The 13746-nt window shown below is 40.2% G+C and overlaps 1 protein-coding gene across 1 annotated transcript in view; it reads right to left on the reverse strand.

Annotated features, from left to right (window-relative positions):
• Positions 1 to 620: 620 nt before the first annotated feature.
• FBXL5 (F-box and leucine rich repeat protein 5) overlaps positions 621 to 13746 on the reverse strand; it is a 33039-nt gene continuing 19913 nt past the window's right edge. Inside the window, exons 9-11 of the mRNA XM_079307433.1 lie at positions 11593 to 12315; positions 8821 to 8969; positions 621 to 1281 (exon numbers count right to left, since the gene is read on the reverse strand). Coding sequence (XP_079163559.1) covers positions 1205 to 1281; positions 8821 to 8969; positions 11593 to 12315 — 949 coding nt within the window. The 3' untranslated portion in view covers positions 621 to 1204. The remainder of the gene's footprint in view (positions 1282 to 8820; positions 8970 to 11592; positions 12316 to 13746) is intronic.

Genomic DNA, 13746 nt, shown 5'->3' on the forward strand with positions numbered 1-13746 from the left:
CAGAGTTACACACTAAGCAGCAGAGAATCTGAAAAATGTAAAAGCTAAAACCCAAGGTATAATTTCCTAAAAATTAGGCAGAATGGGAGAAAAAAACCCACAACCACCTGTCTGCCTTCTACAAAAGCAGACACCTGCCCCTCCCTCCTCTGCTGTAGAAAAAAACAGCCTGCAACTGTGCCAACCATGAGCAGGTGGCCACTGAAGTTTACAACTTGCCACGGGCTACAGCATTCATCCCTCACACAGTGGGCTCTCCCCCACCACAAACACACATGCTAATGCACTACTCATCTCTTCCTAGCATGTTTCACTCATCATAACAGATTTTCTGCTCCCTGCCAGTCTCTACTGTCCAGAGAGGTATCTTTTCAACTATCAAAGCAAGGAGGAAATGTATTGCTGTCTTTCACAGAGTTCAGATTAATGAAAACTGACTTCCTTAGAAGATGTTTCAAAAATGCAACTTAGCACAGTCAAGGGAACCATAAAACCAAACCAAAAAGCCCATACATACTGCACAGTTCCCAGCTCTGCAAGGGTGAAGGCACCCACCCACCTGCCCAACCTCTGCAAGCTCTGGCACGGCACTTTATACTTCCAAAGCACAGATATTCAACTGCTGCACACCTTTCTTTATTGGTGGGAATGTTTTATTTGAGTATGTCTTTCAAGCCCAAATACAAAACCAAATGCAAAAGGAAGGTGGTAATTTCCCTAATATTGCAATATAAAGAACGACTTCAGGATGAGAGGAAAGGGGAAGAAATCAGGCTCCTAAAGATGTATAATTGTTAGCCAAATGCAAACAATAAAATTCAAATTCTCTGCGGAGGTTTATACTGTACTTACGGATTCAAAATTTAAAAAAGAAAGTCACCTAACACAAAATTATTCAGTAAAGTATATTTAAGTGCCAAAATTGGAATAAAGTGGCATTGAAAAAAAATCTGAAGATTTTCCCATCTTCCCCAAATTATGTAAAATTAAACCCAACACCCTTCAAGCCAAATGAGGTTGTGAGATTGTTACAACACTGTACAGTACACTCATAATTAAGATTCTGAAGTTGTGGGCAGGGTCAGGCTAGTAGAACAAGTCTCACTCCAAGGATTGTTAACACAAGATGCGAACTGTAAGTAAAGTGCATGAGAGGAAGCCTGCTCAGCTAAATGAAGTAGACCCAAAGATCAGGAGTCAGCGCTCATTCGCCAGAGCGGCAGCAGGCCCGAAAACCACACTGCAAATTCTGGCATCCACTGGCGGTTTCAGCATGAGGACCTGCACAAAAACAACAGAAATGTGAAAAGAAGGAAAGGCCACTTATTTAGATTCATAATTCTCATAAACTGGTGATTCAGAAAACATCTCATTTTTTACAATGCGCTACCCTTCATTCAGCACCGTGAAATCCAAAACACTGCCAGGATTATCACGGTGTAAAACCTCACTTGGAACAGGTATTTTTCAAGAGATTTTTGCTCCATAGCTTGGTCCCATGAAGATAACACATCCAAAATTACACAGAAATACCATCAGCAACTTTACACAAGCTGCCACAGCTTCAGAACTAAGTGGTTTTGACAATGTATTTTTAATTCCCATTTTTCAAATTCAGATGATGACACCATGGCATTAACAAAAAAAACCGTAACTTCCGAAATCATGTCTATGGTAATGGAAACAGTTTTTTAGCCTGGAAGGTTTTTTTCCTTCCATGAACACTTCATGGTTGGCCAGACTCTCACATACTCTTGACTGGAAATGACCTTAGCATTGCTGCAGTCATCAGAAGCCATGAGGCTGAAAATGAGGCATTCAGAAAGAAAGAACAAGTTGCAAGCACAGACAGTACAAACCAACAATGTAACTCTACCCACCTCCACTTACCTTCACTTACCCCTTTCATTTAAAATGTTAAAGTGAGCATGAGATCAGAAATTATTGCACTTATTCAAACAGGATTTTATTTCCTGCAGCCATATGCCTGCTTTGAGACTTATTTACACTCGGGCTGGCTGAACTCCGGCACCCAACAAAAACTGGAAGTGGGTTGCTGAGCAAACTCAAACAAGCTGGTGAAGACCTAACAGGGACAACACAAATTTTCCCTATTTGTATGAGAAACAAATCAACAAATATTTCAGGTGTTTTTAATGTATTTAGAAATCCTAACAAAATCTTTCAATGAACTATGACACCATGCCGTATCTGGTTTTCTTTACCTCCTTCATCAGTAAAGTCATAATTCAGTTAATTTCCCAGAATCTGGGGTCTTAAAACCAGCTTCCTAATTCATGCCACACACCAATAAGCAATAGTCTAGCTGTAAGTAAGTTAAGACACATGAGACTGAATAAAAACATCCCTGAAACTACAGTGAAAGACTAGTGAACTTTTTATCGGTCAATAAACTCATTTTCCTTTTCAAATCTTTTTATTCACCTGAACTAAATTTTGATCCTCCACATCACTTACAAGCTAGAGTTTGAAAGCTTCTTTGTAAATCCTTCAGAAAGGAGACTCAATACTTCTGAATAGCTGGTTTAGCAGAGCATGTTCTGTGCAGCATTTTCCAAGTTGTGTCTGACCTTCCCCAGCAGTGCCACAGCTGTGCAGCACAGCAGTGATTCTGAAGCAACTGTCATATTTCTAGCAAAATGCTTGTTGACAAAACGTACAGAACTACAATATCCCAAGGAAGGGAGTCCTCAGTATAATTTAATATTGTTTTCATCCTTTTCTTGCTTTTTTGTTATTCCTCATGCTCCTAACTGGAACATAGAAATTCTTGTTCTGACCAATGCTCCATCTAACACTACCTTCACCACTGGCAACAGCAAATGCTGTCTGGGGACATGGCATAAGCCTATCACACACACTTTTGTGTTTTTCCAGCAACCCTAATTGCTGCATCAGGGACACTGAAGTCCATTTCCTTCAGTATTTGTTTATGGTTCAGTTGTGCATGCAGGTTTTTAATCTCTTTTTAAACCTCCTTCCACAATTTCCCACAGGACCAAGTTCCAGGAGTTCACTACACTGTGTATCTGCTTTAAATTGCCAACCAGCTTTACCCAGTGCCCCTGAGTTCTAACACTACAAAATGTGCAGAATTACCACTGCACATTCACCTCATCTACTGCCTTCCCAGTTCTGTAAACAGCCATGCCCCCTTTTCAGCCATCTCACTCCCAGATTGAAACAGCCAGCCTTTAAGTGTTGAACCCCCTAACTTTTCAGAAGAATCTTCTGTATCTTCTGCAACTCCAGTGTATACTCTCCTCAGGATGGGGAGACCAAACCCGCATGCAGTGCTCCACATGTGAGTGCCCCAAGGCTTCCAGGACCAAGCACAGCACCCTCTATCTTGTTCTCACCACCCTGATGATGGTAACATTGGTGACTTTTTTGGCTGCTGCTGCAAATAGGAAAGATCTCAGAATTAGCACCAACAGCTCTCTGAAATCACTATCTCCACACTGCAACTACCAGCTCTGAATTCAATTTCATGCAATCACAGTTTTTATTCCCAGCCACCCAGACCTGGAAATCATCAGCATCAGTATCATTAATTGAAGACCACATGGTACCACTCAAAAACGTGGAAATTACCGTGTGCATTTCTTACACCACAACACAAGGGAATGCTGGTTAAGACTGATCTCAGCACAGAACTCTTGGGAGGGGTACAGGGAGAAAGTTTTCACCTCCCAAGTTCCTCTCCTGAACAATGACCATCAAGCCCTTCCCTTTCCTCCTATCCTTTAGTTAGCTTTCAGTTTTTAAATGTAATCTACTCTTATAGCAACTTAAGATCTGAAAATCTTGGATATATCTAAGTAAACTGGCCCATCTGAAAAGCTTGTATGTTCATTTCCCAATTTATTAGGCACTGACTTAAACTGACATTAAGCATATCACAGCAAAATTTCACCCTTCTTCCCACACTGTATTTCTTGCCCCATGTCTAATCCTTATACCATTACTAACTTTCTGTAATTACTAGCTTTCTGTAATAAAGAGTTCTGATAAAATGAAACACTCTGGGTTCAACTACATCTGAAATCTGCCATCCCTACTCTTTCTTAGCATATAAGGGCATTTCCCACCATTTGGAGGGTATTTCATGATCTTATTGTAACAATGTAGTAAGTATCATTAATGGTTGTTTTAACAGGAAGGTTGCCTGGGTTTGAGTTATTTATGGTTTGACATGTCAGTTGATCTTCTCCATCACAAGGCATTTCTCTTTTTTATAAAATCCCTAGTGCTTCTTAGTTTGATCTTTTTTACATTTGATACAGACAACAAAATTCAAATGCCTTTATTTTTTATAGCAGAGATACTGAGTTTGTTTCCTGGGCTTTATTTACTATCCCTGACCTTTGCCTACATCTCTTTGGCTTTGTAACCTCTGACTTTCCCAATCTTTGCTTCTGACCTCATTTGGACTAGACTTTGTTTCAGAGTTCTCTGTTTAATTCAAATGGCCTCTTTAATTTTGCCAAAAGAGCACAGTCCTCTGTTTGCTCAGGACTCTGTATATGAGGTCTCAAATTCCTCTCACCTCACTGATGAGGTCAAGCAATATGGTAACTGCATATATTCCTTTTATATTGTCTGGTATGATGCTAATTTCAATCTAACAGTGAAGATTAATCACTTCCACAGAATCACAGAATAGTTTGGGTTGGAAGGGATCTTTAAAAATCATGTAGTTCCAACCTCATTGCAACAATGAGGCACATCTTCAACTAAGGTTGCCCAGAAATCCATTTCAGCCTGACCCCAAATGTGTCCAGGGATGAGTCTTGCACCACCTTTCTGGGAAACCTACTCCAATATCTTCCATCTTCATTTGCCCATTACTGCTCTCAGCACAGCCCAGTTAGCAATGCCCTGTGTATGTGGGGGGACACTGCTCCTACATACAGCAGTTTCACATACTGCACACTTTGAGGACCAGCTAAGGATTTTGAATGAACTGGGACAGTTTTGATGGGCAGGTACAGCAAGCAACCACTGGTTGTTTGCAGTGTCAAGTTCTGACTCACGTAATAAAACATCTTCACAGGGATGAGCCAGATACCATCACTGCTGGACTTACCAAGGAGCCCAAAATGTAGTCTTTTAAAACAACATGTGATGGAAGGAACAGTAAATGCAGTGGGTCACAAGGAGAAGCACATTTCACAAGGGTCCCTCTGACTGTGAAGGCTTAGTAAGTGCTAGCAGTGAAGTGCTAAATTAAATGTGTTTTGGGTTCACCTGGGAAAGCAAAATTAATCAGATTATCATCTAACCTGCCACAGTCTACGTTACTGGTTTTGTTACTTCTAAACTGGATTACTGTAATGCCCTTTACATGCACATCTCATTACTCACATGCTTAGGGGACTCAGAATAGAGGTGAGGTCTGCTTACTTGTGGTGAACTTATACACACATTTGGTAATGTAAGAGAGGAGCAGAGCTTTTTGATTACATTTTGTTACACGTACTAGTAGAACAAATATTAGTCAGAATTCCCTAAAATGAAGTTTGGCATTCCACCAAGAATAGATAAGAACATGGACCAAGAACCTGGTAAAAAGAACCACTCCTGCCTGGGCAACTGGCTGCCACACCATATAATATCCTTTCAGAGATTTGTGAGTAACTTGGTAATCTAGAATCTGTAGAATTTAGATTGAGACCTAACTCTCAGAACACTGTGTTCCCACAAGTCTGCACACAGTAGTCCATACACCTTAAAGGAATTTGCAAAGGTTTTACTGCTTAAAGACAGATCAACTATGACCAGTGACATTTTGAATGTCGGACGACTGAATCATTAGAATCAAACTTTATTTCATTAATGCCCTATTTAATTACAGAACCTACATAATTAAAAAAAACCCTCTAGAAACTGAATCATACTTAAATGCTGCAAAGAGCTACTGCTGCAGAAATTAGGGAGCTCCCTTTTTCTAATGCCAAAGCTGAAAGCACTCCAGGTGTGGAAATGGAGAAACGAGTCAGAAGAATGGACACAGCTGGACAAAACAGCCTTAGGAAAATAAGAACTTAGTGGCAAGATGTAACTCAAACATTAAACTTATCTTGCTGAGTTCAGTGTGATCCACAAACCAAATTTGTTTTAGACAACTGAAATCAGCCATTAGAAGGGATGTACATTGACAGATTTATTTTCAGCTGCAGCTGAGGATTATCTAACTCAAAATTTTCACCATTGTGAAAAACATAAGAGATTTCTAAACATTAGTATGCAAACCAAAAACTTTAGTGACACTAACAGTAAAAAAAACACAAAACAGATCTGGAAGTACATGCAAATTAATGGTTTCTGGCCATTAAAACTGCACCATGTCACTGGTGTGCAACAGCATCAGACTCAAACCCAACTACCTCACTCACATACATTAGCTGCTCTACCCTTCTAGTCTTGCTCTCCTGAAAATGTAGGACAGCACCTGATGAAAATACAAAATTTGCAACCAATGTGCCTACCAAACATGTGCATTAAGCCCTCCACAAAGAAATTTCAATGAAGTTGGGTTTTGTGTAAGAGGCCCCATTAAGCTTAGTGTTTATAGGAAAAAAAATTCTGAAAATAGGCAGCAGGTAAAAACAAAGCCCTTATTCATCAGCAGATGACAAAGTTGTATCTTTATTATTCATAGATGGCAAAATTCCAGGCTGTTGGCGCCATTTTTCTGCTGCAAAACTGACAGGTTTTCCAAACTCTGATCCCAGAATACACCACCTTCCCCAAAAATAATCACTGATAAGCTGGTGGGCAAAGAAAATTATGAAATTATTCTGTATATGCATACAGATCAGTAAACTTTGTGCAGCATTTAGCAATACCATCTGTAAATGTGCAAATAAACAAAGCTTCAGATATGGATTGATTTAAATGAAATAGTTATTGCTTTCCCTGGTTATTTTAGAAATGCCAAATGATACAGAAACAGCTGTTGTAGGAATCCTGCTGCCCACACAGAATGGAATAAGGCATCAGTTTCACACTGAACAGCCCTATCACAATGAAGTTTGATTGAAAATATAAGGAACAAAACCCAGATAAAACTGCAGGGGATTCATGCATAATGGCTACTTTCCATAAAGCCATAAACTTCTGAGATGACATCATTTCTCAACACATGTAAGAAGCCAGACCATTACAGCCTCACTGTCCTGTTCATTTCTCTCTATAGCAGTAACTGCTGATCCAAAAGCATGCAAGATGCTTTAGAGACCCAAGCAGAGCTTATAAGCTCACAGATTCCAGAAGGCAGTGAAAAGAAGGAAATAAACAGGAAGAGGATCAGACAACTTTACAGAATAATTAAAAAATATTCTGCTTAAATAATTTCTTGAGGATACTATGAAACAACCAAGCTTTAAAGTGGTGGAGTCACAGATTTGGGCATTATAAACCAATACAAAGACATTATGGTGTATTGTATAAAACAGAAATGTCTGAGGATAAATTATGTCTGGTATCACTGACAGAAGTATAAACAGAGGAAAAGCAGCAAGTAATCAGATGTAAAAGGAAAAGGCTTCTAGCTGGTGTTCAAAGACATCTTTAAACTCAACATACTGCAGGAAAGAGAGTCAGTGAAGGATTTTTAAAAAAGAACTTTAAAAATTTCAGGTGGAAATGAAAGACAACAGAGAATAGATTTTTAAATGCTGTAGTCTAGATGGAATGCAAGGAAGTAACAAAATGCAAGTGTCTCAAAAGATAAAAAAAGCAGTGTCAAAGAAGGGCATAAAATGTAAAAATCTATGGAAACAAAGTAAGATTTAATACTTTCACTTCTAATATTAGGATTCAATCCAAGTGCATCATCTTGTATCGATTTCAATGGATTGAATACCCAAATATCAGTACAGACTTAGCTGCAGTACCAAAGCTCTGGCATCTGGTACCCAGGCTGGGGCTGCATCTCAATAGGGATGCAAATTGAGCTGGACACCACGACATAGCAGGTAATGCAGTTTTGGTTTACACACAATTAGCTTGTACAGGCCTGTGAACTTGGTTAGCATGTTCTTTTTCCCTTGCCTTCTGTTGCACTTACCTGTTTTAAATTCACACACGGAATACCAGTCACACCATGGTTCCCCATCTCTAATATTGGGAATGCTTACTGGACTCAATGGACTGAACTCCAGTGTGGTAAACACTAAAAAGACTTCCACCATGAACAGATTTTATGCATTTACCCAGATCCTTCTCCAGCTTAGACCCATCCCTAAGTTACGAACTCAGGCAAAACCAGAAAAAAAACCTGAATTACATTTTCCATAAGGACATGTGATGGTAGAATCAAAAACACCCTATATCAAAAATAGTGCAATATGGGAGGTTTGCATGGCAAAACACATGTCACTGGTTTCCTAATAATCCCTGCTTTGGTACCAACCTAATGAAGCCTCTGTCTGAGGTTATGACCATACAGAAAACATGCAACTGCATGGTTTACAGTGGAGAGATGGACAGGGCAAGTGTGTAATAGCAGCTATATGGAGACTTGTTTTCTATCTCTGTTAGTTATGCTAAACTCAGTTAAGAGACAAAGGCATTAAAAATGGTTTTCTACGTAATACAGAACTGTACTAGTGTTACAACAGAAAAAAACCAAAAATGAGGTAAAACTGATTTAACTATCATAATTTTGTAATTGATCTGTGAAACTCAGTGCTACACAGACATGAAAAAAAGGTGAGGTTTTGGTGGTTCTTTTTCTTCTACACCGAGCATCACTCCCCAGAAAAGCATCACATCTTCATAGAAAGACATTACCGTTAATGTTGTCACAGTAGTAAAAGTGTTCATCTTTGAGAGAGGGGCATGCAGACACCAACTCCTGCAGGCCTGCACCAGTGACAGTGAGACAGCCCGAGAGGTTCAGGTGCTCCAAGTGTGGCAGTCCTCCTCCCAGAGTCAGAGCCCTGCGGACACAAGAGACGCGTAAGAGCGCGTGGCACTGACAGGTGCCCCAGCACATCACCCACCACAGACCCACTGCACTCTGACACCAGACACCTCTAATGAGAAACAGAGCTCCAAACCTGCCATTCTACACTCTCTTTCAAAGGGGGATCACCCCTGAAGACACGTAACAGACCTCAAAAATGAACAGATTTCCACACAGGATAACAATTCCTGTAGACAGACTTCAGTGGGAAACCACCACAAAGCCATTCTTCTTCAAAATACCAATGATTTTGTCAGCTCTTCCAAGATGATGCATATCCCTCATCTCACACTAAAACATGACACTCCCAAGTTTGGCGCATTATGCTTCCCAAAGTTTGGCCCCTTTGTTTAATTAAGCTTATTTTGGAATCCATATTTTTGTTTTCCTAGGACTGGCAGCAGAGCTTCTCTCTGCCAACACACCATCTCATTGTTCAAATGTAATTCTCTAGCCTTCCTCTGAGTGCAAGAGAATGTGGCTGCTGATGCAACAGGCACATGGATGTACCACACCTGAGCAATTACTCCATGTGACCCTGCTCTCTTCTCTGAGAGCTCACAGAGCAGGCAGCCCAAGCTCAAGCAGAAACAAGCCCACTCACCCGAAAAACAACCACCAGGCTTGAATCACCAAACTGCAGATTCAAGCCAGGACATAAAACTGAAGATGCCTTCAGAGCATCATGTACACCCTCCTGTCAGCAGGCAGAAGTAGAACTGCTGGCAACAAAAACAGCTATCAGGCAACAACTTACATGAAATAAATGGACTGGCTTCAAATATTCTTGTGACTACAAAAAGTACTTGTTGCAACACACTCTCAGCAGCTAAATATTTTTACCCAAAAAGGCCCAGTGGGAAACCAGCAAGGCAATTAAACCCTTGCCATGACTCAGTAACCAAACCTCCCTCTGCTTCTACATTACTGAATCATGAAAAACCAGACCAGTAACTTGTAAAATACACAAAGCACAACCTAATCAGCACAGAACAAAATTTGTCAGGACACTGCAACACCCAAAGGGAAACAAGCTCCAACACATAGCTCAGGTAACACTGGTGAGTGAAAGTGCCAGGAGACAGGAGAAGTGTCACAGGAGACATCTGAATAGCTGGTACTTGTGAAAATCAAATGGGGACAAAATCTCAGGAGAGACAAACTGATGCCAGCAGCACCTCACAGTATTCCTCACTCAACTACAGCCAACAGCAGAGGTATGCATGAAGTCTTCCCACTCCAAGAAGCTTTAATTAGCCCTAAGTGCTGCAGCACACCTGAGCAGGAGGCTGCATATACCTCAGCCTCATCCCACTTTCAGTATGAAGCAGTAACCTCATTTTTCTGACAATACAAAGGATTAGCAGCAAATAGCAAATGGAAAATTCTGTAACTCATGAAGCCATCTCAATGTTCCAGTCAAATATTTTTTCTTCCTCCTTTAACTGTTTTATGGGATCACATTGAACATGCTGTTCTGCACATACAGAATTATCATAGAATCATTTGGGATAATCATATCCAACTGTTAATCCAGCACTGCCTAATCCACTAACATCATCAAGTGTCACATTATTTGAATACCTCCAGGTATGCCACTTCCCATGGCGGCCTCTTCCAACACTTGAATACCCTTTCAGTGAAGATTTTCTTCCTATTGGCCAACCTAAACATCCTCTGGTGCAACTCGAGGCCATTTTCTCTTGTTACTTGAGAGAAGAGACTGACCTCCACCTGGCTACAGCCTCCTTTCAGGTGGTTGTGAAGAGCAGAAGATCACCCCTGAGCCTCCTCCTCTCCAGGCTCAGCTCCCCAGCCACTCTTTACCAGACCTGTGTTCCAGAGCCTTCCCCAGCTCTACTGCCCTTCTCTGGGTATACTCCAGCCCCTCAATGCCTTTTCTGCAGTGAGGGGCCCAAATGTGAGCACAGGATTTGAGGAGTGACCTCACCAGTGCCAAGAACAAAGGGACAGTCACTGCCCTGCTCCTGGGCACACTACTGCTGATACAGGCCAGGTGCCACCTGGGCACAGCTGGTTCAAGTTCAGTCACTGTCAAACAGCACCCTTTTCCACCAGGCTGCTTTCCAGCCACTCTGTCCCCAGCCTGAGGCACTGCCTGTGGTTTTTGTGAGTCAAGGGCACTTCATCTCATTAAACAGACAACTGGCCTCAGCCCACTGAATCAGCCTGTCCATAAATTATGTCATTATCCAGACAGGTTAATCAAGATGTTACTCCAATTTTGCAAAGTTTCAAGCATACTGGCAAGCCTAATGAAAACACTGGTCAATCAATACAATTTCTTAACAAGAAATCACTAGAGATCAAATCCAAAAGCATTAATACTGTCTAGAACAAATTCACAAAATACTTGACTTCGGAAGCCAGATATATTTTACTGTTAGCTCCAAAAGAAAAGCTGGAAGAAGTTTTCCAGTCTAGTACTGTAACTATTTAAAAAGCAAAGATCACTTACCAGTTTCTTCAATAAAAATGTTTCTGCTTGAAATGAGACAGATTCATCCCAGAATGGCCCAACAAATAAAGTCAGAAAAAATATCCTGCAGCAAAATAGTTTGAAAATGTCTCCTCACCTGAGAGCACGGTCTGTGATCTGGTAACAGCCTGACAGACTGAGAAACTGAAGAACTCGTGCAGTCTCTTCATCTGTTTTTTCACTCCCAGAGTATGCAGAGTCTTTTTTCTCTGACTGTTTAGTCCTTATTGGTTTCTTACACAGTGCAGAGGACTCTGGAAGTGCTCGAATAGTTCTTAGTGCTGTCCCAGCACAACAAAACGAGTGACCGCAGTAAATTAAGTCAGTAGAAGCACAGTGCTGCTGCCACCCTCTAGTCCTTAACCCATAAATGTCTCTATTGTAGCACAATGCAGAACAATTAACATGGGATGTTGGTTCCATAAGACAAAATCCTTCAACATTTCTGTGTTTCCACTCTGCAGCGTCTTCAATGTCAGCTAAATCATCTGCATCTAGCATCCACACATAAGCAGAATTGAAGTTTTCTGAGCCATCAGGTTTAGTCCAGTGTTGCTCACCATTTCCTCCCTGAATGAGATTTTCATTGCTGATTTCATGCAAACCATTATACTTCTGGCTGGACTGCAGAGTAATCTCTCTGTTTTTCCATAAAGTCTTAGAGTTCCTGTTCCTGCAGGTCTTCAGAATACCTCTGGTCTGATGAGTTGATATGATACCCAATGCTCTGGAAATCCTCTCTATAGCCACATCTGTGATTTTTTCACATCCAGACAGATCAAGGTGGCGTAGATTTTGGCAATACCCAACTGAACACCAACTGAAATTAGGGGGGAAAAAAAAAAGTGGTTTGGTTTGTTGGTGGTTGAGTTTTTTTAGTTTTTGTTCAGAAATAAACATATGGAAGAACATTTCACAAGTAAAATGCTTATATTAATTTACATAATATTCAAAGAAGCTACCCTAGACAGATTAGATTTGATACTCCAAGTGCTCTATGTACACCTAGAAAAATTATGTCTAGAGAAACGTGAAATCATTCATGAATCAGTAACAACTTCAATTTCTCCATATACTGAGACTTAAAATAAGTCCAAATTTGCTATAACCCAAACAAATGTTTGAATAATAGATCAGACTGCAAGCACCAAATGCACACAGAACAAAAAACAACTGTATTATACTCAACAGACCCTACCAAGAGACATCTGAGTTACTAAACATCAAAGCTACTTCTCGAAAAGCTGAAAACAGTGAACTAGCAAATTTCACCCACACCCACCTCCCCAAAAATATATCTGAGATTCCATATTCAGTTTGAAGTATTGTAATTTCTAGGATTTTGAGTTTCTCAAGCTTGGCAGGTTACACATACTGAAATGCTAATGTACTTAGATCATATGTCATTCTGTCCTTCCCCATTTCTTCCAGGAATACTAGATGGATTCGTGAAACAGATCCTGTGTTTCTAACTATTCCATATTTAATTAAAAATCAGACTTTTTTGTTTTAACAAAAGCTTACTCCCTTAGTCTTACCTTTTTCAAAGTGGAACAGAAATTTTATCTACAGTAATACTCATACATTATTAGCTATAAAAGTATGTGATTTAACTGATTACCTAACCATAGCTAATGTTACTATCATTTACTTTCAATAAGTGCTTATTTACATTTAGAGCAAGCCAAACTCATTTTTTGAGTTACAAATTAAAGTGTTATAAATACTGATAAATGAGAAACGGCAAATAAGGTAAATTTTACTAGATATCGACAAAAACTCACAGAGACCTCTGAGCCCTGAAAATTCCATAAAGCTTTTATTATAAATATTTATTACAAATAAAACTTGTATAAGATACAAGCTGCAGGGTGTTGCTACCAGTATCCATGGTGGTGAGATTTTTCTACCTGAGAGCACTCCATGACGGAAATGCAGAACACTGAAATACCTGCTGAGCTTCAATATCACAGTAAGACCCACTGGTGCAGGTTCTGCATCCACACACCATCCCACTGACATAAAGGACTTTTCTGCAGGCCTCAGTAAAACTCAGGAACCCACCTAACACAATATACCTAAGCCTTAGAGCTTTGCCTACCATTTGATTTGAGTGTCTGAAATAGCAGTATTCCACATCCTACCAGCTGCAGCAGACCAAAAGAACTTCCTTAACTGAGCAAATCCATAAAAATCCATGGACAAGTTGTTAATATTATAACAAAACCAAAACTATTGTTATGGACAGCTA

The sequence above is a fragment of the Erithacus rubecula genome (genome assembly GCF_903797595.1).
Source record: "Erithacus rubecula genome assembly, chromosome: 5".
In the NCBI taxonomy this organism is placed as follows: Eukaryota; Metazoa; Chordata; class Aves; order Passeriformes; family Muscicapidae; genus Erithacus; species Erithacus rubecula.